Below are 25,008 nucleotides of genomic sequence, written 5' to 3'. Positions count from 1 at the left end.
CAAATCAGATCCAATAGCCCTTACATAATAAGTAATCATACTGTAAATATTGTATTGCTGTAAACCAAAATATGTACAGTAGCTCTCACCATAAAACCAAATAGCATAATAATAATGACGAATAGAAGTCCAGCTATAATATTGAAATCTGACTTCAATTATGCTTCATTGACTTCTCAGGTTGCTAAGATTTATTCTATGGCATATTCAATGATGTAATAAATATATTAGTTTTATAAGATGACATGACTTGGAATCAGAATACTGTGTCCATGGCATAATATAGATTTTAGACTGATATGCAATCAATCCCACAGCCACAAAAACTTTTTATATCTTTTTATTTACTTATGTTTTTCCCGTTAATAAGTCATAATGTGTAACTGACTAAAAGCATTACAATAATTATAATGCATAAAACAGAGAAACATAAAAATGTACTTAATACAAGATGTTCATTGTTATTATGTGGCTATTTGCACACATTTAAACAGAATTCAGTAACTACTTCTAGGGTTCACAGATTAACTGAATCTAATATATGGGGTGTTCAAGTCAAACCTGTGATAAAATTTCTACTTAATGAAGGTGTAAACTGTTTGACATTTGCAGAAGATTTCAAGCACAGCACAGTGCTTTTTTGCAGGATAACGCAACCCATACTGCTCACCATATAACAGGAACAGAGGTGTAACTTACAGGAACTTAAGATTCACTGTATAGTATGGACCTTGCTCCAAGCCATTTACACATGTTTGGGCCATTAATGCAGTTCCTGGAAGGCCAGTGTTTCAGTAATGACGACATAAAGCAGTCAATCTGATTATTGTTCAGCCATACTGAGAAATCTTTCTAGCTTGATGGTGTTCTGTTTTTCTGTACAGCCAAATGTCCCGGTTTGACTTAAACGCCCCTCTATTTTAATTTAACTCTTCATAATAAATTTATATGTTAATTAAATTACATTAATATATTAAGACTGTCAGTTTAAAAAAAATGTTTCAGCTTAAACTCTGATAAACATATCTTAGAAATGTGTAGCCAATGCATCCTGGCTTTTGCACACAAGTCCATTTAAAACAATTAACAGTATAAATTTGGCTCTAAAATTTAGCTTTTTGCTGGGAACGGTCATATGCAGTAGCTATGAGCCTTCAATTTGTATTCCTTTAACGTGAAAGATTGTACATGTTTTTGTACCTGGAGAACTGCTTCATTTGATTTCCGAAAAAGAAAACGCAGCCTTGCTTGCAATGCTTTTATATTGTCCCAAAACGGCCATACCTAAGCATTTTCAACCAAATCAAAAATAACTAGTGAAGCCTGACAAATATTTCCCAGTCCTAAAAGTGCTGCTGTAGCTAAAGGTAGATTTATTACTACATAATACTTGGTTTTCATGTGGAAATCTTTCGAAATTTCACCCACAAGTGAACTGTCTATTACTTAAATCTAAGCTTTTTTTCTCATTTTAAAATACATATGTAAATTGGCTGTGAATGCAGTGTTTTAGATGTCCCTAAGACATCCACAAGTCTGTCCGAGTCCTGTCCTTTATATTTAACCTTTTTACTGGACGGAGTTATGAAGTGAGGATGACTGTCTCTCTTTGGTATTGTAGTTCACGAGAAGAGCAAGTCCTCATCATGCCACTTTAGAGGGTAAGAGTTACAGGGCTGTGATCTCATCCTGGTCACTCGTGTCAGCCTTCAGTTTAGACAGAGCTGCGTGGATTCTGAACTGAGTGCGGGACTCCATTGAGTATTCTTTGTAGTTGTTTCTGAGAAAGAAGGAAAAATTGACAGTAAAGGTGTAAGGTTTTCTGATATTGAGCGAGCTTTCCCATGCCCCGGTGTCCATAAAACAGCCCCCTCATTAAGTTTTGTAACACACCAACAGAAGCAACACTGCTTGCACAGTCACAGGGAGAACTGACTATTATAAGTCAGTGTGCCAAAAGACATTGTTCTGTTTACATCAGGATCTGTGCAGCTGTATGCTATTCTGACCAGTGAGTGTATCGATGCGTAGTGGATGCATCAAGCAGTAATCCTTTCTTTAATTCATCTTAAACTTTGCAATTTGGATGGTCATCTCAAAAATAACAAAATGAGTCTAGGGTACAGTGTATAGCCATCAATGCTTCTCTTTAAACTGTTTACCCTTAAATTTTACTGAAGCAAATTCACACAGGAGTGGAAAGCATAATAAAAAGTTCTGGCTTCTACTCACTTGGCTTTCTGCAGGAGTTTGATGGCTTGGTCCCTCCTCCCTGTATCAGCGTACAGCAGCCCCAGCTCCAAAAGAGTATTAGGAATCAAGTAGTGGTCAAACTTTAGCTTCTTCTCACTGTAACCCATATTACGCAAATTATTAATCTCCTCTTAACATACCACCACATTCTGCCACACCAACATCATTTATAACATTCAACACACACATAATTTTATATAATATTGATTGAATGCAAGTAAAAAGTTTATCAAATGTCAGAATGGTGAAAAAAGTTGATCTCAATGTTTATTGGTGTCAGATGGGGTGGTTTGAATATTTTAGGAACTAGTCATCACCTCTGATTTTTACATCATCTGTAGAATTCACACAATATGATGTGGAAAGTAAAAGTAAAAAAACAACAACAATACAGCTAAAGACAGATTTGTTGTGAGGACAAGCCTTTGTTAAGATGAGGCTCAAAAGAGAATGATCTGACTGAATTAGTAACTCAAATAACTTCTCTTTATAACCAAGATAACCAGAAAAGCATCCCAGGATTCAAAACACAAAGTACTTAGATACTACAGCGTCAGAAGACCACATTGGATTCCACTTGTCAGCCAAGAACAGGAAAATGTATGTATTATTTAAAGATTAATTTAGCTGCAATCTTTTTTTCCACAGATTTTCTCCCTAATTAATTTAGCCAACTGAGGCAGCTATCACATCACACAATTGCCACCAACCTGGGCAAAGACACATCTTTTAAAATTGTTGCTCAGCAAAACACACTTTGAGGTAAGCACTATCCACCAAATTCCACCTTAGTGAGTTCAAGAACTAGTTTGGCTGGTGTCACTGAAACTGATAGGGGTATAAAGTAGGCCACCCCTCCCTCACTTTTCTTGTAGCTGTAGCACCATTGGGATTCAAACACCTTTCTGTTGTGGCACTCAACAGGCCCAGGCTGACTGGTAGTGTATGTTGATTGTAAGTGGAAAGGAGAACTGGCCTGCTGTAAACTTTGTTAAAGCAATCTTCAGCAGCATGCAGTCGGGTTTGGTTCTTCAGACACAGTCCCTTCAACAACGAAATCAGGCAGCTGTCATCCACAGTGTACTCATTCTCTTTAGGACACAGACAGATTACATTTACTTAACACATCTGGTCAACTGATTCTTGTTTAAAAAAGCTTACAATTAAATCTTTAATCTTTAGTAAAAACTTTTAGTATTTTGAAAGATTTTTTGTCTTAATCAATAACTGAATATTGTAGTATTTGAATATTGTGTACTGAATATTGTGTAAGTAAAGTGCAAAAGTATGGTTACATACAAGTGAAATACAGCGAGGATCTCAAAATAATAAATAATATATAAATAACAAATAAATGAATGAAATTGATAAATCAAAGTTTACCAGCTATGCTGATATAAGTAACTGTCAAATATTTTTATTTTTTTATATCTAATCTAGCTCACCCAAGTAAGCAGTCTGTCTGAACAGTTTAATAATGGCGCATGGAATGTGATGAATTATCTGTGAACACTGAAACAAATCTATACTCACTGTATACTTTATTAGAAACACTTATGCACATGCATAGTTATATAATTAGCCAATAATATATCAACAGCACAGTCGGTAAAATCATGCAGATAAAGGTCAAGAGCTTCAGATATCAGAATGGGAAAACATGAAAAAGTGTGATCCCTGTGACTTCATTTGTGGCATGGTTTCTTGGTAGCAGGCAAGCTGGTTTAAGTATTTAACATAAGTAAATAAAAAAAATAGAAAAAACACTGTGTGTGAAGGGCAGGCTAAAAGTGCAAGATCAGAGGATAATGACAGGTCTGAACTGGCAGGAAGTCTACAGAAACTCAAATAAGCATTCTTTACAACACATGCCCAAACTCACCCAAACGGGACAGTTGCAGACAGCTCAAACCAATCTGGTCTCTTTTCTTTGCCATTGTTTTTGACAAGGCATTTCAACCCATCAAAATGTACATAGTTCAGTGTGTGTGTATGTTTTTTTGCATCATTCATTTTAAACTTTAGAGAATGTTGTGTGTGAAAACCACAGGAGATCAGCAGTTTCTGAAATACTCAAACCAAACTATCTAGCATTAATCACCATAACATATTCACAGAGATTACACTGTTTTACATGTTGATGTAAACATTACAAGGAGCTCTTGACCGGTATCTGTACGATTTAATACTATGCTGCTTACACATGACTGGCTGATTGGATAACTACATGAACTGCATACATGCAGGTGTTTACATGATATATAAACTGTCTGTATATAACTCTCAAATTCTGAAACTATTGTAAATATGCTGATCAAATCAGTGCTAAAACCTGGCAATAATCCTACATAGTGAAGTATACAGTAAGTAAGGATGTTGTGCAGTACCGGGTGCAGCCTGCAGGGTTTGCTCTGCCTCCAGCAGAGTTTCCAGTATGCCTGCAGTGAGATCCGGTTGCTTGCTTATCATGGAGAAGCCATTCCACATGTACATCATCTCCTGGAACACGCAGCACAATCAGTCACCATATTTACTTACTGTAATGACATTTCTAACTTTAGTCTGAAGGACGTGTGTCACAGGAACAACGTCACAGATAAACAATGTGTCTGTGTGTGTGTGTGTGTGTGTGTGTGTGTAAGCAAACAATTATCTTTCACTTTTCCAGTGGTTCAGGGAATTATATAAAATGAATGAGGCTATATTTATTAATAATGAGTCACTCTGAGGACGTAGAGGTGCCTTACGAGCACAGGGACAGGAAGCGGTACTGGAGTGCTGGCTCTGTAGCGTCTGGCTTTGCGGATAGCAAACTTCTCTGTAGGAGGAGACTTCCCTGCTATCTTCTGTTTGAAGGTTGGCACCTGCCTGAGAATGAGGCAAAGAACAATGTAACAAGTTATAAGTTGCAGTAACAACAATAACGGCACTTTTTGTGCATTTATAATTTTTTTTAGAAAGGTTGTATGCATACAGTGTGAAAAACTATTTGCCCCTTCCTGATTTCTTATTCTTTTGCATGTTTGTCACACTTAAATGTTTCTGCTTATCAAAAAGCGGTTAACTATTAGTCAAAGATAACATAATTGAACACAAAATGCAGTTTTTAAATAAAGGTTTACGTTATTAAGGGAGAAAAAAAACTCCAAATCTACATGGCCCTGTGTGAAAAAGTGATTGCCCCCCTTGTTAAAAAATAACTTAACTGTGGTTTATCACACCTGAGTTAAATTTCTGTAGTCACCCCCAGGCCTGATTACTGCCACACCTGTTTCAATCAAGAAATCACTTAAATAGGAGCTACCTGACACAGAGAAGTAGACCAAAAGCACCTCAAAAGCTAGACATCATGCCAAGATCCAAAGAAATTCAGGAACAAATGAGAACAAAAGTAATTGAGATCTATTAGTCTGGTAAAGGTTATAAAGCCATTTCTAAAGCTTTGGGACTCCAGCGAACCACAGTGAGAGCCATTATCCACAAATGGCAAAAACATGGAACAGTGGTGAACCTTCCCAGGAGTGGCCGGCCGACCAAAATATCCCCAAGAGCGCAGAGACGACTCATCCGAGAGGCCGCAAAAGACCCCAGGACAACATCTAAAGAACTGCAGGCCTCACTTGCCTCAATTAAGGTCAGTGTTCACGACTCCACCATAAGAAAGAGACTGGGCAAAAACGGCCTGCATGGCAGATTTCCAAGGCGCAAACCACTTTAAGGCCTTGTTCACAAGGGCGTTAAGTTTTTGGATAAACGAACGTGCTCTGAACGTCCTAGACGTTTACCTTGCATTTTGTAGTGGCGCGTGATTGACTTCTACACCTGCGTTCGTTTGTCTCTGTCTAACGTCAGCCTGGAGCCCCAACTGTAGTTTGTGTGTTAACCTGTGGGGGCAGTGTCGGGAACTGGATATAAAAGCCCGCCGCTACCGGGTTCACTCTCTGACTGCACAACGTCGGATTAAAGGAAGGTTTTTTTTGTGGTTTAAAAAACATGCGAAAATTTCCGCGTGAGTTTTTTTTTACAATTATTTTATTTTATTTTGTCCTTTTCCGCATTTCCCATGTAGGATCATGGGATATATCCGGTCCTCCGAAGCGTAAAATGAACGCGCAGAAAACGAACTAGAAGCGGTTTCCTTGCGTTTGTTGGGTTTTGAACGCCAAGAAAAAGCTGCATGCAACGGTTTTTTTTTATGCCGTATAAACGCGCAGCCGGACAAACGCACGTCACCAAAGCCCGTCACCAAAGCCCGTGTGAACACTCTCATTGACTCCTATGTGTAGAAAACACTCTGCGCTCACCGGACGCTACGAACGCAAAAAAAAAAAACGCTCGATTTTAACGCCCGTGTGAACAAGGCCTTAAGCAAAAAGAACATTAAGGTTCGTCTCAATTTTGCTAAAAAAACATCTCAATGATTGCCAAGACTTGGGAAAATACCTTGTGGACCGACGAGACAAAAGTTTAACTTTTTGGAAGGTGCGTGTCCCGTTACATCTGGCGTAAAAGTAACAGCATTTCAGAAAAAGAACATCATACCAACAGTAAAATATGGTGGTGGTAGTGTGATGGTCTGGGGTTGCTTTGCTGCTTCAGGACCTGGAAGGCTTGCTGTGATAGATGGAACCATGAATTCTACTGTCTACCAAAAAAATCCTGAAGGAGAATGTCCGGCCATCTGTTCGTCAACTCAAGCTAAAGCAATCTTGGGTGCTGCAGCAGGACAATGACCCAAAACACACCAGCAAATTCACCTCTGAATGGCTGAAGAAAAACAAAATAAAGACTTTGGAGTGGCCTAGTCAAAGTCCTGACCTGAATCCTATTGAGATGTTGTGGCATGACCTTAAAAAGGCGGTTCATGCTAGAAAACCCTCAAATAAAGCTGAATTACAACAATTCTGCAAAGATGAGTGGGCCAAAATTCCTCCAGAGCGCTGTAAAAGACTCGTTGCAAGTTATCGCAAACGCTTGATTGCAGTTATTGCTGCTAAGGGTGGCTCAACCAGTTATTAGGTTCAGGGGGCAATTACTTTTTCACACAGGGCCATGTAGGTTTGGATTTTTTTTCTCCCTAACTAATAAAAACCCTCATTTAAAAACTGCATTTTGTGTTTACTTGTGTTATCTTTGACTATTAGTTAAATGTGTTTGATGATCAGAAACATTTTGTGTGACACACATGCAAAAGAATAAGAAATCAGGAAGGGGCAAATAGTTTTTCACACCACTGTATATTTATAACCAAACCAAACAATACAAAAGAGTATTTCCTACTTTCTTCATAGACATACACTTAAAATGCAAAGCCAATTTACAGCACAGTTAATCTGCATTATTTAGCAGTGCAATAGAACAATGAAAGGCCAAAATCTGGAGCCTCATTAGAGAGAGACTATAAAAAGGTCAATTAGATCTGTAGTAAGGAAGGTGAAAAGAAAATGGACTGACATGAAAATAAAAATATCCACAAACCAAATGACCATGCAGGCCAGACACACCACACATTAAAACCAATATGATTAATATTTTGAAGTGTCTTAATGAATGTCTGGCAGAATCATTTCATGCTGCTTTGCTCTGTGGTCTCTGGTGCATCAGTACACAGTGTTTGGAAAATGTAGCCAGTGATAAAAAAGAAAGCCAGTGATAACACAAGGCATACTAGGGAGCATACAGCACCTGGTTGTGTTGCACAGCTCAAAAAGAACAGGCCACAACAAAAATGTAAAATAAAACAAAGAAGCAAAAAAAAAAAAGAATGAATGAATGAATGAAAAAAACCCCACCATGCACATCAAGCATTGTGGCCCATCTTCTATGTGCAATAGAATATTTGCACATGATTGAATAGATAAATATATTTAAACTAGATAGCATAATGTGTGAAAAACTGCAGTAACTCATTGCTGATTATATTATTTAAAGCTGACTAATCATAGTTTTGTATTAGTGAGTCTCTCCATATTATAATTTACATTTTCATTATTTAATTATTGTATTATTATTATTGAATTTATTGTGTAACAAACCTGGATTGCTTTCTTACAGTTAAACAGAAAGTGCAACTGTGCTCACCTGAAAAGTTCAATCTCGTTCTCCCCAAATGGCCGAGGCTCTCCTCCTGGCAGCATACTGAGACAAGCAGCCTTCATGTACACATACATAGCCTAAGAGAGTGCGAAACACAATCAGAAAGACATGGAACAAGTGGTAAAGTTGGGGTTGGAGAAAGGTACAGTACTGTGCACAAATCCTGCACTAGAGTAAAAGCAAAGATACCCTATATCAAATATTACTCAAGTTAAAGTAGAAGTCCTACATTTACATGTCTATCTAAGTAAAAGTACACAAGTACCCTCCCTCTATCTCTTTTTGCTTCTGATTGTCAATGTGCTGTTTTTGTTGCTTTCTGCAACCAGCCCCCCTTTCTCTTTAAAACACCTGTAACATTATTGAGCATGTCACAAAGAAAAGGCATTTATGGTCAGCAGGTGGCGAAATTCCTTCTTCAGATTCTAAACACCACTGTAACACTAAACACTGTGGTTATGGAAAGAAAGACAATGTAGTGGAGTAAAAGTACAGATATGTCCTCTATGATGTAGTGGTGTAAAAGTACAGATATGTCCTCTATGATGTGGAGTAAAAGTAAAATGTTTCCTCTGATAAAATATTGATATTTGTATCAATTGATATAGATACAAGTATATAATAGATAAAATTACTCATGTAAGATACAGATACAGTAAATATTTACCTAATCAATGAGGTAAATTTACTTAGTTAATTTCCACCTGAGGTAAAAATCTGCTTGTTATTTAGCTTTTTAAACAAACTGTGTTCATTTTCACTTTTGGATGAGATTGCTGGACAGCAGTCACCGATGGACACGCATCACTCATATATCTACTTAACTATACACTTCAGACAGCATGTCTTTGAAAAAAAGATGATACCTAGAATTTTAACTGCAACATTAGAAAGAGCTGGTGGCTGACCTTGGACCAGCGGCTTTCCTGGCTAAGTAGGTCGGCGTAAAAATAGGCCATCTTCCAGTGCCTCTTGTAAGTGAAGCACCACATCAGTTCCCAGTAGCACATGTGGTGAAATTGCTTCCATGCCTGTTGTGCTTTACAGCCATCCTCAAACAGCAATACTGCCTGAAAAATACACAAACATAGTGATGCAATAATACCATAGAACCCTAAAAACCTTAGTTCACTTGCCTTGACTTATTTGTTTACAAGATTTTCAGGTGAGAATCTTTACATTGTGTTATTAGTTATCAGTTGCTTTTTGTCCTCAGCTGAAATTTAGGTTTGTCTCTGGATAACGATGGACTTTGCAGCTTTATGGTGTTGTTACAGATTCAATTTAAATAAGCGCGGCTAATCACATTATTTCAAATAAAGGTTGCTATAACTGGGAGCAATTACTATAACGCCTCCCCAAATACATTTATACCTAAAGGATATACAACTATGAAAATGTACAAAGCTCTACAACACATAAAACAGAGGGAATCTGATTAGGTTAAAACTTCAGGGGAAATAATTTCCCGGCACATAATTTTAATAACATTTTCCCTACATGCAGCCACCTTCAATTTACTCACCTCATCAATGTTGCCTTTTATTTCCTCCACTCTGCCCGCGAAGAAAAGAAAAATTGCCCCCTGGAGAAGAAAAGTAGTGGAAAGAGGATGGGTTTTAAAAGTATAGCATGTTGCTCAAAAATTTAAAGAGCTAGTTACAAATTAATGAGTGAGAGACACCTACATGTGGATATCGTAACCGAAATGGCTTTAGCAGTTTCTCAGCATCAGCCACATCTCCCTCACCTGTCCCTGCACAGAAGAAAAAACCCCACGACAACATCTCTATGTGCAATTTACTGGATAACACATACAATCATTGCTTCCTTGTCACCTGAGCACATATAGTACATACACATATAGCACAGAAATAGCTGTTTTAATTTAAGCATTCTCTGCTACACAACTGTGCCTTCTTTTCTTCTTTTTGGTCAACTATTTTCACCAAGTGTCATTTCCCTTTCCTAGGGGGCGTCACATCCGATCATAGGAATTATTGGCACACGTTTCATGATGGATGCCCTTCCTGGTGCAAGCCACCAATTCCTCCAGGCTTGGGACCGTATCCAGTTGTATCTAGGTATCTTTGGGCAAGGCCCTTAAGCCTGAGGCCCAACAGTGACAACCCCTGAGCCTCCAATCAGCAACCCAGAGCAACAACGGCCTGGGCTTCCACTGCTATTATTGTAATGTTACCATCGAATTTTACACCTGACATGTTGCATATATGCTTATTTATTCTACATGGTCCAAGGTCAACAATAAAGTTAAACCCTTTAAAACACTTTTAAAACACCCCCAAATTTTTTTTTGAGGATTCATTTTATCTTATGGTATTCTATTAAATATTTTGGCTATAAGTCAAAATGTATATAGAAGTAATACAAACATAAATGTACAACATTGAGGGTTGTTAATATAACAAAATATATAGTATAATTCTTTTCTACATGTATAATATGTTGACAACCATGACCTAAAACCATGACATTATATAAAAACATAAACTGAAAATAAGGAAAGGATTATCCTTAACAACAGCAAAACTTTTCTATTCTTTCCATAGTTTAAATCAAATGACCGATAGACATTATACTGGCATACTGTCCAACAATAAACAACCGATGGTAACCTCCGAAGCACACTGAAACAAAAAGTTTAGACCAGATACAGTTCTTAATTTTCCTTTTCAGCTAATATTTAAGACATTGGAAATAAGCATGTTAAATTATCCTTGGTGAAAGAGGCACAATTTTAGCTTTAATTAAATAACAGTGTTTGATCTTAGTCAGACATGTTTTTTTTTCCTTTTGTGAATCTTCTACTAATACTTTTGGTAAAGTGGTCAATTTATTCATATTCCTAACCCTATACTCTTTCTTAACTTGAGCAAAAAATTTCATGATGTAGTAATTAGATATTTTCATGAGTAAAGAATTTGGGTACTTGTTGTAGCAGGTATGAGAAACAAGCACTGCTGTTACCTAAAATAAATGAGAGGAAGGTGTAGTAGCAGAGCAGCAGTAGGGCACATAGCATAGAACGCAGGTTGTTGGAGGTGGCCCCTTCGTACAGCTTGGAAATTCCATATTCCTGAATGCAGGCACATACACACATGAATACGGGCATCTTAAAAAAATAAAATAAAAATAAAAAAGTATAAAAGATTTTCATTACATCATACACAAGTCCCACTAGCAGGTTTGTTAACCGCTTTATAATTTTCTGTATTTCTGCATAAATTCGCCTGGAAATATCATTTCTTCGTTGTGAATGGCAGCAGGGTGGTGTAGTGGTTAGCACTCTCGCCTTGCACCTCCAGGGGCCGGGTTCGATTCCCGGCCTGGCTCAATTCCTGTCTCTGTGAACATGGAGTTTGCATTGTCTCCCTCTGCTTGGTGGGTTTCTTCTAGGTACTCCGGTTTCCTCCCACAGTCCAAAGATATGCAGGTTAGGTTAGGCTAATTGGCACTCCCAAATTGCCCGTAGTGTGTGGTGCGTGAGTGTGTGTACTGTATGTGTGTGTGCCCTGCGATGGATTGGCACCCTGTCCAGGGTGTATCCTGCCTCGTGCCCTAAGCCTCCTGGGATAGGCTCCATTACTTATATACTATAGTATATAGTGTGATCTCTGGGACTTTGTGCATGTTATGGACGTTATTATCAAATAGGCTGTTTTTATTATTTTATATTCTGTTTATCTTCAGGGATCTTTACAAATACCAGTCTTTAGAGTTTCCAGAATACTTCTTTGTCCAGTTTCTGTGAGTCTTTGCCAATGATGCCTCAGATTCTCGTTCTTGGTGAAAGTCCCTGATGATCAGCAGTTTATGAAATACTTAAACCAGCCCAAGACCCATGTCTGATCATGTTTACAGAGACCATATTTTTTCTCCATTCTGATGTTTGAATTGAACATTAACTGAAGCTGATTTGATCTGTATTTGCTTTTATTTTTAATTTTTTTATGCTGGTGACAAATGATTAACTGATTGAATAGCTGCACAAATGTGCATATGTACAGATGTTTCTATATTATACAATATACATACAATATAAATAAATGAAGGCATTATGAAGCATAACATCTTTAAAATAAAAAAAAGTGTAAAAGATTTCCATTAAGTCATACACACAGTGCCATTAAGAGGTTTGTAAATGTGTTACCTTATCCCCAGAAAATCCAGCAAACTCTAAAACCTTAAGAATCCGTGGAGGGAACAAGGAAAGTGTCTGAAATAATGAGCGAGAAAGACTGGGAAAGTCAGTTTTACAAGTCATTTAATTATTTATAAATTGCTCAAAGAAACTAGTGGAACATACCAAGTTGAAAGCGCCTATTCCAAACGCCACCCCTCCCTCCAGGTGCTTGTGATTTGGTCCTTTGAAGGAGCTATGTGACTCAATAAAGGAGTGGAGTTCCCTGTGTGTGGAATAACAGCATGATAATTTCCTATGATTGATCAGTGTACTTTGGGCTTGTCTGAATTGGGATCCATAAAAGGATATAAATATGTTTCAACCCTAAGAAATTTTCTAGGTATGAATATGAGTAATCACTATCGTTTACAGACAGTACAAGTAAGAAGCTTTACCCAAACTGCAGTTAATACTGTTTTATTAGTACTAAAAATAGCTGTTCTCCTGTCTTAAAAAAAGGTTTAAAGAAATACCTCCATGTTTTTATCTATGCCATAAACCAAAATTTTGCCTGTACTAGAGTTTTCTCGAGAAAGAAAAAGGACAAGTGCTCAAGCCCCCTTTGATTATGTGTGCCCGTGCTTGCCTGGAAGGATTGTGCTGAACAGTTAATTTGTGGAACAAATCATGAATGGAGATCACTTAAACACTTGAAGTTGCATGGTAAAAAAAAATTAACAGTAATAAAACAGCTATGTTTTATAGTGAAAGTGAGAGCATTTCCATATGGACATAATGTAATAAGAACTCAGGTGTGTGACCATAAGAAAAAAAATGCTAGAATTTGCTAGGAATATATAGATATAAATATTAGACTTTGGGGCGATGAAAAAGAATCATGTGGTGTGATGAGTCCAGTTTAACCCTTTTCCCTATTGGGTGCGTTGCAAACACCCGAATAATTAGGTCAAAAGCATACCAAATAATTAGGTCAAACGCAAGCCTACTTACTTGTATATGAGGTAGCTATTGCGTACTTTGATTCCTCCTTTAATGAAACTCACCATGTTTTCGTCCTGTAAGCAAATAGCAGAAAAGTAAAAATGGGCCATGTGCACCATCACCAGTTCATCATGTAAAAAATATCAATAATGAGTGTAATTGTTAAAGATTTACTACTATGTAGGTGTGCAGAAGGTGGGTTCATGAACCTTAAATTACATTTTTAAAAAATGTACATACTAAAAAAAAACCTTGGAACAGAATATGTATGGTGTCCTTTTTATAAACTAAAAATAGAAATCCTGATAGTGAGTATGTGAATGAATGAGTGTAGGAGAAGTTCTCAGTGGAACGGTGTACAGTATGTGTAATATGACTGTTTGTGTATGCAGGGAGGGTACTGCTTGTAATCTCTCTCTACCAACCTGTAAAAATGTGAGAGCAGCTCTTTGTATCAAGCATTCGGCATAACACGCCTCAGCATGGAGCTCCTCTATAAACATGCATACACAAGCAAAAGTGGACTTTGAGTTTAAGCATTAAAAATCTTACAAAACTTTTTTAATTTTAACGGAAAACACATAGAAGATTTTATTACATATAATATGTAGCATTAAATGTGCAGCCTTTATAGAAGGGTATTATTATAGATCTTTTGCAAGATTTCCAACACTTTCAGAAATGTAAAGAGACTCATAATACTTACCCTCTGACAGTTCATCTCCTGCTGCTTTGGCTGACAGACTGCCAGACCTCTTACGAAACCTACAGGGGACACAAACAAAGACGCTGGTCATTACCTTTGAATGAACAGTATAAATGACAACACAAATGCATGCTTGGTTTTACTGACATGAAAAGTATTCATGAAGATGCAGTGGCCAATCTTCCATGTGATTACAGCACAGGATGAGAAAGAAAACATAAAACTGGTTAAGAGGCTTTGAAATCTTTTTATTGCAAAATATACACCATGCTCTGGATCAGAACTAATATTTTTCTCCAGAAGCAGGACCTGTTACAAAAACACAGACCCTCCACATGACCACAGGGCAACATCCATTATATCAAGCAGGAAATGATCAGATATAATCAGCTGTTCACCATTTAAAGCTGTTGAGACACAGCTGTACCTTATTCCCATGCAAACACAGGCAAATCACTACTATTACACAATAACAGTTCTGTTTCAGCTCATAGTGTTGTTTTCTAAAGTTCTACATAATAGGCCTTTAAAAATCCTACCATTTGTACATTTGGATCGATTGACCTCTCTATTTTAGGGTCAAAATAACACGTCTACATGTTAGTGTATGCATGCATGTGTGTACCTCTGGCAAACGTCCTGAGCACTCTTCATTGTGTTTCCTGCGTTTACGATGTCGTCATGCTGAAAGGTCATCATAGCCTGCATCTCTAACACTGTAGCGTAGATCAGAGCATGATACATACTCTCTTTGCATCTGCAACATGACATCACATAGCATTATAAACAAACCCACACACCCACACCCAACTTAAACCAACCTAATCCCACACTGCTTACTGTTATGCAGTATACAATTGAGGCGAAGAGTTTACATACACCGCCCATGTGCACACACATAGACAAACACACACACACCACACATTTCATGTTACCATACATTATGTCACCATTAGACCATTTTTTTACCTTTCAAGTCCAAACAGATTATACAGATATACTGTAGAATGAGAACTTAATTATCTAATCCTATATGTGTTATTTTATGGTTTTAAAATCTCCAGTCTAGAGTGTAAAAAATAAACCACTAAACAAAAAAATATTAATTTAAAAGGTGTTTGGTACTTTTGACTGGTACTGCATATTATCAAAATACTACCATTCACTTTCCCAGCAAAACAACCCTAGAACATAATGCCGTCATGCCCATGCTTTAAAGTTAGGATGGTGTTCACTGAATAAAAAGCCTCAAGCTTTTTCCTCCTCATATAGCACTGATCATTTGGGCTGCATAGTTTCATTTTTTTTTTTTTTTTTTGACCAGACACCACTCCTCCAAAAGGCCTCCAAAACTTTAATCTGGCTTTTTATGCTGGTGTTAGAGTGCAGGCTTTTTCCTAGCACAACAGCCCTTCTGGTCATGAGAATGCTCTTGACCCCTCAAGTAGTTCCTTTGTTGATTCCTTGGGGTCTAGTTGAACCTTTTAGACACTAGTCCATACACAAAAGCTTTAATAGTGCCCTGTGTGATCCCAAGATTTTTACTCTCCTTACCTTTTAAAGATCCTTCTGTTATCTTTAGTGGTTTGGAAATTGATCTGAAGGAGGAACTAGACTGGGGGTTGGATCATATTTGTTTACATGGATTTTGGATGAGTTGCTAGGATATTCCTATGATGTTAAGGTCAAAAACGCAAAATCTTTAAAGATAGGTCCTGGGTTAACAATAGATGTATGTCCAGTTACATTCTGAAGTTCTTCTAAAAATCATTTCAGCTGCGACTCATAGGAAGACCATAAATTCAGCTTAATATTTATTATGTGACTTGTCTCAAGTGGATATATTTCTTACAGTTTTTAATTAGTTAAATTTACTAAAGCATTTAATAAACACTGAAATGCTGTGAAACTTCTTTTGGTTCTGTTTGTTTATTTAAATGCCATGCCTCATACAAAGCAGTAATGCAACCACGGGGGGGGGGGCGCAATCCAGTGTCTTCTTGTGCCAGTCCCAAGTCTGGATAAATGCAGAGGGTTGTGTCAGGAAGGGCATCCGACGTAAAACATTTGCCAAATCAATGATGCGAATCAAGAATATAATTCCCATACCGGATCGGTCGTGGCCCGGGTTAACAACGATCGCCACTGGTGCTGTTGACCTACAGGGTGCTGGTGGAAATTGGGCTACTGTTGGTCTAAGAAGGAGAGGAGGAAGGCGTGTTCGAAAGCAGAGAGAGAAGAGGAAAGGCAAGAGTTTAGGAGTGATAGTAGGGACTTTGAATGTTGGGACCATGACAGGGAAGGGAAGAGAGTTAGTTGATATGATGCAGAGGAGGAAGGTGGATATACTGTGTGTCCAGGAGACCAGGTGGAAAGGTAGCAAGGCTAGAAGCTTAGGATCAGGGTTCAAATTGTTTTACCATGGTGTGGATAGGAATAGAAATGGAGTAGGAGTTATTCTAAAAGAGGAGTTTGTAAGGAATGTTCTAGAGGTAAAGAGAGTATCATATAGGGTGATGAGTCTGAAGCTGGAAATTGAAGGGATAATGTTCAATGTTGTTAGTGGTAATGCCCCACAGGTAGGATGTGAGTTAGAAGAGAAGGAGAAATTCTGGAGTGAGTTAGATGAAGTGATGCAGAGCATCCCCAGAGGTGAAAGAGTGGTGATTGGTGCAGACTTCAATGGACATGTTGGGGAAGGGAACAGATGTGATAAAAATGTGATGGGCAGGTTTGGTCTTCAGGACAGGAATGTAGAAGGACAGATGGTGGTGGACTTTGCAAAGAGGATGGAAATGGCAGTAGTAAATACTTTCTTCCAGAAGAGGCAGGAACATACAGTAGGGTGACATATAAGAGTGGAGGCAGAAGCACTCAGGTCGACTACATCTTGTGTCAACGTTGTAACCTGAAAGAGATCAGTGACTGCAAAGTGTTGGTAGGGGAGAGTGTAGCCAGACAACACAGAATGGTAGTGTGTAAAATAACCCTGGTGGTGAGGAAGGCGAAGAGGACAAAGGCAGAGCAGAGGACAAAGTGGTGGAAGCTGAGAAAGGAAGAATGTTGTGAAGTCTTTAGGGAGGAGTTGACACAGGCTATGGATGGTCAGGAGGTGCTATCAGTTGACTGGACAACTACAGCCAATGTGATCAGGGAGACAGGTAGGAGGGTACTTGGTGTATCATCAGGTAAGGGGAAAGTGGACAAGGAGATGGTGGTGGAATGAGGAAGTCCAGGAGTGTATACAGGGAAAGAGGCTAGCTAAGAAGAAGTGGGACACTGAGAGGACTGAAGAGAGTAGACAGGAGTACAGGGAGATGCAGAGTAAGGTGAAGGTAGAGGTGGCAAAGGCCAAACAAAGAGCATATGAGGACTTGTATGCTAGGCTAGACAGTAAGGAGGGAGAGGGGGGTTCTGTACAGGTTGGCAAGGCAGAGAGATAGAGATGGGAAATGTACTGACAGATGCCAGGAGGGTGATGGGAAGATGGAAGGAGTACTTTAAGGAGTTGATGAATGAGGAAAACGAAAGAGAACAAAGAGTAGAAGAGGTGACTGTTGTGGAACAGGAAGTAGCAAATATTGGTAGAAGTGAGGTGAGAAGGGAGTTGAAGAGGATGAAGAGTGGAAAGGCTGTTGGTCCTGATGACATACCTGTGGAGGTATGGAAGTGCTTAGGAGAGGTGGCAGTAGAGTTTTTGACAAGTTTGTTTAACAAGATCTTGGAGAGTGAGAGGATTCCAGAGGAATGGAGGAGAAGTGTATTGGTGCCGATTTTTAAGAACAAGGGAGATGTGCAAAGCTGTGGCAATTATAGAGGTATAAAGCTAATGAGCCAGACAATGAAGCTGTGGGAGAGAGTAGTGGAAGCTAGGTTAAGGGCAGAGGTGAGCATTTGTGAGCAGCAATATGGTTTTATGCCTAGAAAGAGTACATCAGATGCAGTATTTGCTTTGAGGATGCTGGCGGAGAAGTACAGAGAAGGTAACAGGGAGTTGCATTGTGTCTTTTTAGATTTAGAGAAAGCGTATGACAGGGTGCCAATAGAGGAGCTGTGGTATTGTATGAGGAAGTCTGGAGTGGCAGAGAAGTATGTTAGAGTGGTGCGGGACATGTACAGTATGAGAGCTGTAAGACTGTCGTAAGATGTGCTGTAGGTGTAACAGAAGAGTTCAAGGGCTCTAAGCCCCTTTTTGTTTGCTCTGGTGATGGACAGGATGACAGATGAGGTAAGACGGGAGTCTCCATGGACTATGATGTTTGCAGATGACATTGTGCTTTGTAGCGAGAGCAGGGAACAGGTGGAGGAAAATTTGGAGAGGTGGAGGTATGCTCTGGAAAGCAGAGGAATGAAGGTTAGCCGCAGCAAGACGGAATACATGTGTGTAAATGAGAGGAACTCAAGAGGAACGGTGAGGCTATAGGGAGCAGAGGTAAAGAAGGTGCAGGATTTTAAGTACTTAGGGTCAACGGTCCAGAGCAACGGAGAGTGTGGAAAGGAGGTGAAGAGGCGGGTACAGGCAGGTTGGAATGGGTGGAGAAAAGTGTCAGGTGTGTTGTGCGATAAAAGAGTATCAGCGAGAATGAAAGGAAAGGTGTACAGGTCAGTGGTGAGACCAGCGATGCTCTACGGCTTAGAGACAGTGGCGCTGAAGAAAAGACAGGAGGCAGAGTTGGAGATAGCAGAGCTGAAGATGTTGAGGTTCTCTTTGGGAGTGACAAGGATGGATAGAATTAAGAATGAGTTTATCAGAGGGAAAACCCACGTTAGATGTTTTGGAGATAAAGTCAGAGAGGCCAGATTGAGGTGGTTTGGACATGTTCAGAGGAGAGATTGTGAATATATCGGTAGAAGGTTGCTGAGGTTGGAACTGCCAGGCAGGAGGTCTAGAGGAAGACCAAAGAGGGGATTTATGGATGCAGTGAGAGAGGACATGAAGTTAGTTGGTGTAAGAAAAGAGGATGCAGAGGATAGGGTTAGATGGAGGCAAATGATTCGCTGTGGCGACCCCTGAAAGGGAACAGCCGAAAGACAAAAAAGAAGAAGAGCCTCATACAAAGCAGTATTTTTTTTTTTTCTCCTGCTGACTGCTCAAGTTGGTGGCGGTAATGTGCACTAGTTGCTTTAGTTGGTTGGGTTTAGACTTCGGACTGTTATGTAGAAACAATCCTAAGTCTAAACCCATGATGGAAAAAATTAAATCAGCTGATGACCTAAATGTACTGAATTACCAGGTTATCCAATCGCTTAAAATCTTAATGTCCTTGTGATTAAGTAAATGGCAAAAATTAATGCAAATTTTGATTGAAATAAATATGACATTGCATAATGTTGAAAATTCATTGATAAATCTGTTATCAATGCGTAAGGTGATCAAACTAATTGTGTGCAACCTTTATTTTTGGTTTGGTAGTACATTTTTTTTAAGAAAATAGTCTCTTGTACTTTATTTACTGTCATCTCTGGTCATGTTACATTTAAAAACTGAAATGCATTATTCATTTGTACAAGTGGCAGTATTTATTTTAATGTCAAAATGCCTTCTTCTTGATGCATTAGTGATGAGGGAGAAGGACCTCGAGGCAACTCCACTGAGAGAAAAAAAGTTTTAAAGACATTGGTGAGAAACTTTACCTTGCATTCAGGCAAGGTGACAAACAATTGAATCAAACCATCTCAGGTTGGGTGAAACCTGAGAGCTTGAGAATAGGCTATATTTGGAAAGCAGCAATTCTCAGCATAGTTCAGTATATTGATTTCGTTCTATCCTTTTTATGATATGAAATAAAATATAAAATTAACCCATACTGTTCTTGTATTGACTCAACTATAATTTTGTTTTTGAAACATTGTGTGCATCATAATTTTCAAATCCATATCACACCCTGCTCTACCTAATATTTGTCACACTGACCTAATAGTTTCTGCTTTGTTTATAGTGGTTTGTCCCTTATTTTTCCTTTTGGCCCCACTATGGCATATTTTTTTATTTATTTCCCTTAAAATGCAGCAAATGTATTCTAGAGAACTTAAATTTTATTACTTTGCAAGACTCACTAGAAACTTGTACATTTCATCAAAATACCTCCCTCAAATACAGAATTTTTCTTCCTACTGTTATCCTGTTACCCACAAGCTCCCACTAAGCTGAGGCCCACAAGCCCCTGATGTTCATAAACTTTTATTTCCGGAGATCCAGACAAAGATTACCCTGATGACAACAAATTTTCAACTTCCTCAGGCCCACAAATGTCCACCAATCCAAGACCTACAAGCTTCACAATCATAAGGGCCAAAAGCTCCCACAATCCTAAGGGCCACAATCAGCTTACAATCTGCTGAAAACAAGTTTCCACTAACCAAAGATCCACAATATATCCACAATACTGTGGCCCACAAGTTCCCATAGTGCTGAAGGTTACAACTCCTACCATCATGAGGCTGTATAAGCTCCCACTAAGGCCCAGAAGTTCCTAACATTCCAAGACTCATTTCAAATTGAGGTCTACAAGTTTGCTGCGTCCAAAGTTCCGAAAGCTCCTTTCACCCAGAAATCCAAGTCTCACCAACCCAATATCCAGAAGCTTCTCATCCAGAAAATTCACAAACCTACTCAGTGAAGCTAAAATAAACCCGGTCGAACTGTATGCATTTAACATTCCACGTTTTACTACTGAACTTAACATGCTCAACTCCAATGGCAAGTTAAGGCACAAAAAAAAAAAAAAAAAAAAACACATCTGCCCACAATATTCAGATTAATGCAGAAAAGAAAAATATTTCCAGGCAAGTTATATAACTGTTTCCGTTGTAGCAAGCCTTGCATTTAGAAAAAGAAAAAATGGAAAATGTACATTTCCCTTTATATAATAAATGAATTAGAATTCTAAAACATACTATAAAAAAATACTTTACTACATAGTATAATAATGTACTTTATAGTAAATACTGTATATTCCCATTATATAACATGTATCAGGTTGTTCAAAATAATCAAGATCTTTTACAGGCTTGCTTTAGAATATTAATTTACTCAAATATACTACTAGAGAAAATTATTTTTAGCTGGGTCTTTTATTACAGTCAAAGATTTCATTTTTTGCAATAAAAGCACTGAAATATAAAGCAGTTGTTATTGCTGCTGTAGTTAAATGTAACCCTCATTTGAGAACCCAGTATTATTTAACAGCTTAGATATGCTACAGTGTCAAAATGGCTGCCTCCAGTTGCTCAAATGTGCAATAATCAATTCAAGGAATAGGTGGCCTAACCCACGGTCATCTGCAGTTACAGCACATTAAGATTAATCAGGATTTCTTAAAGAGAAGTAAACAGTTACATGCAGCTGTTAAAAACTTTTTATCCTGCACAAATCAGTGGCAAATATACCAACTAACTTGGAATGGAATTGAAGCTTTTCTCATTTCCTGATCAATGCAGTCTCTGCATGAGTGTGTGTCTTTGGGTGTGAACCTGGGTAAACACCTCACATCCTGGTCAAGGGAGTTGGCATTACGCACATAATCAAACAGACAGTGAAGCGTTTCAGCAGAAACCCATGTCACTGTTAATCCTAAACTGTATATAAGTCATTTTAGGCATTTAAAAGATTAAACACACTTTATTATCATCGCAGTGGTATCTTTGTGTTTTAACACTTCTTTCTCGCTCACTTTAATTAATCACATAATCAAAATGGATTGTTGTATCAAGATCAGCTGGACTATCATGTTTTTACCTGGGTGTAGTGCACGCAAGATTGAAAGAACTGTAAAGAAGGTGAAAGGCTAAAGTCAGACAGACAGAATTATGTGCTCTCACCGTGGCTGCAGTTTGTCCAGACTCTCACTGAAGTGGTTGTTAAGGAACAGATCCATGGCCTCCATACACTCTTCAAGACATGCCTTTAAGGACGTCCGTTTGGAGCTGAGTAAAGATAAGCACATAAAAACAGCACCAAATTATTAAATCATTTTGTTCTTTACAGAAAGAAGATTTGGGATTTGATAAAAACACTGAGCGTGAGAAGATGATGAAAAATTAATAAGCAATGTCTTCCGCTTTGAAACATGCCCTTTATTAATTATAAATTATGCCTTATGACAGAATATACCTGGGGCTATAAAAAGCCCCCAGTGGAATAGAAGAAAGTGGCTAGTGATTAGTGAAAGAGGTTCAATAAAAAATGATTTACACTATTTGTAAATACTGGAGCGAGCAAACATTTACTATAGTAAGAGAGCATAGATTGGGATTGTAATTGATATAAGACCTGTACCATCACACACAGAAACACACACGTAAAGCATACACTTACTCTTAGAGAATTAATCGCTATAGATTTTAGGCCTTTGTATACACTGACATATACACACTGGCACATAGACACACACACACAGAATTGCTGGGAAATGGTGGGAATGTAGACAGATGTAGAGCTTTCTGAAATGCGCACACAGATGCATGCAAGCACACATGTACACAATCTCTCTCTTTCTCTGTTTCTCTCAGGTGTCTTATGTTTGTTTTGAGTAAGCAGCCTACAGCTGATAATTACTGTTCAAGTGCATACAGTATGGGTCAAAAGTGCAAATAATAATAAAGTTATTTTTGCATCCCCATTCTGATTCACTTTAAATACCACAATTGGGGAGGTAATATGATCTCAGCAACTTTATACTGGATGATGGTGCCAGACAGGCTGATTACAGCATTCAAAAAAACTGAAGATCTCATCAGACAAGAATAAAGGTCAGAGGAGAATGGCACAATTGGCGTGAGCTGATAAAAGGGTTAAAATAAATTAAATAAACACACTTTATAACAGTGGTGAGCAGAAAAGCTACAGCAGAACAAGGATTGGGGGTTTGGGTCGTTGAAGACTGGAAAAAGACCAGGTAATGTTTTTTTCTTTTTCCTTAATCTCCCACTAGCTGGTTGGGATGTACTTCAAACTGCCTGCCTGGCAACCAACGGTCTTGCCCTAATCAATGTCACTGAGCTCACATCTTTCCTAGTGTGATGCTTAATTGGAACATGAACTAAAGCTTTAGGGCTGTATCTCCATGATTTTATGCATTGCTCTGCTGTGTTGACATTACTACATGAATGAGCAGGTGTACAGATTGGATTATTTATGAGTATTATTAAATGCAGCCTTTTTTGGATATATAGAGGAATAACTACTACTGGTTATACAATTACTAGACAAAGAAGATGATGATTATTATTATTATTATTAATAATTTATCTTCTATACTAATTATCCAAAACAGGGTGGCAGGTGGCCTGGAGCCTATCCCAGGATATTTAGGGCACAAGGTGCGTATAAGGTAAGTACCAGGACATGATTGCCAATCAACACCAGAGCACACACACTATGGTCAATTTGGGAACACCAATTAGCCTAATCTGCATGTTTTTGGACTATGGAAAAAAACTGGGGTACCAGGAGGAAACCTACCAAGCATGGGGAAAACATGCATACTCATGCTACCCACCATACTGCCTTAATAATAATAATAATAATAATAATAATAATAATAAAGATATGGTAATGTATAATGTGTACAGGATCACAGGAGGCCTGAATCCTATTCCAGGAGTTTTAAGGCACAAGGTGGGGTACAAAGTGGGGTACACCCTGGAAAGGGTGGCAAGGACAGGACACACACACACACACACACACACACCGGAGTACCAGGAGGAACCCACCAAGCAAAGGGTGAACATGCAAACTACATGCACAGACAAAAGTTGGGGGTAGAACCCTAAACCTGGAGGTGCAATGCGACAGTGCTAATAATAATACAAAGACAGAACAATACTTTAGAGAGCTTTTTTTTCCACTTCGGATTAAAGTGCCGACTGTCTCTCTCACTCTCTTTCTCTCAGACAGAGAGAGAGAACTCAACTACTGTATTACACAACAAGGAAGGAAGAAGAAGGAGGGGGTGTGAAAACTGACCCGAGTAGAAAAAGAAAATTCTGAACAAACTGCAAAACTCACACAAAAAAAGCCGAATTAGCCCCAAACCCCGAGCTCAGCACTTTACACCGCGGAGGCACTTTAACACCTCTGTCGCAGCTATAATGCCACTGGGCCAGTGTTAACCGTCACATCAGGCGTTTTCATTCCACGATAGACATCTTTAAAGCCATTACTTTTAATATAATTGTCACTCCGCTGGAGAACAGAGCTAATTAAGACAGGCGCCACATACTGATCTGTTAGCGCGTGTACACAGCAGCGCGTGAGCAGCTCGAGCCCCCGAGCAGCTGTTGCTACTTACTTTGCGCTAACAGGTGCATCTTTCCCGTTGGACATGATTTGAGTTCCGAGTCTCCTCTGAGCGCCGGGTGTGTGGAACCGAAACACCTGTCAGAAAGTGCTCCGAGCTTGGCTCGCTTCCAAACAGCCTGTGACTTCGGAGAGTTCGTGCGGAGTAGCAGTCGGTCGCATTGAGTTGAGGAACCCTGAGGAGCGCTCGGAGAGTCGTGTGAAACAGCCTTCGCTCGCGTCTCTCTGCTCTCCTGCGCGCCGTCGCTTCGGGAACGCCAGCGCTTCTTGGCTCCTCCTCGTCTTGGCATTGGGCCACGACTGCAATAATTGTCACCACCAAGTTCAAGTATTTAGCTGTATAATATTAGGTACTCAATCTAGGTACTCAAAAAACCCTCTCTCAAACTATTGACCCTGTTGTTTATTTATTCACAGTACCAATCAAAAATTTTGACAGATTTATTTTCTACATTCTAGAACAATACTATGGATTTATACATTTATACATAAATGGATTTATACATT

General features: G+C 38.7%; 1 protein-coding gene across 2 annotated transcripts; it reads right to left on the bottom strand.

Moving 5' to 3' along the window:
- Positions 1-324: 324 nt before the first annotated feature.
- On the bottom strand, positions 325-24,732 carry zgc:158403 (tetratricopeptide repeat protein 39A). 2 transcript variants are annotated; one of them, XM_053515133.1, is made up of 18 exons: positions 24,494-24,732; positions 22,023-22,127; positions 14,827-14,958; positions 14,202-14,260; positions 13,921-13,988; positions 13,505-13,569; positions 12,677-12,776; positions 12,521-12,586; positions 11,338-11,482; positions 10,038-10,105; positions 9,875-9,934; positions 9,258-9,419; positions 8,335-8,426; positions 5,001-5,121; positions 4,641-4,752; positions 3,230-3,344; positions 2,233-2,349; positions 325-1,780 (listed from the first exon to the last, which is right to left on the bottom strand). In XM_053515133.1, exons 1-18 carry the CDS (start codon positions 24,526-24,528, stop codon positions 1,669-1,671), a joined length of 1,734 nt encoding a protein of 577 aa, XP_053371108.1. In that variant the 5' UTR covers positions 24,529-24,732; the 3' UTR covers positions 325-1,668. The 2 variants fall into 2 exon arrangements, with proteins under 2 accessions (XP_053371108.1, XP_053371109.1); XM_053515134.1 differs by having other exon boundaries at positions 11,338-11,446.
- Between the last annotated feature and the right edge of the window lie 276 nt (positions 24,733-25,008).

The sequence above is a fragment of the Clarias gariepinus genome, chromosome 16, assembly GCF_024256425.1.
Source record: "Clarias gariepinus isolate MV-2021 ecotype Netherlands chromosome 16, CGAR_prim_01v2, whole genome shotgun sequence".
In the NCBI taxonomy this organism is placed as follows: domain Eukaryota; kingdom Metazoa; phylum Chordata; class Actinopteri; order Siluriformes; family Clariidae; genus Clarias; species Clarias gariepinus.
This window is presented reverse-complemented; position numbering and strand designations above follow the sequence as displayed.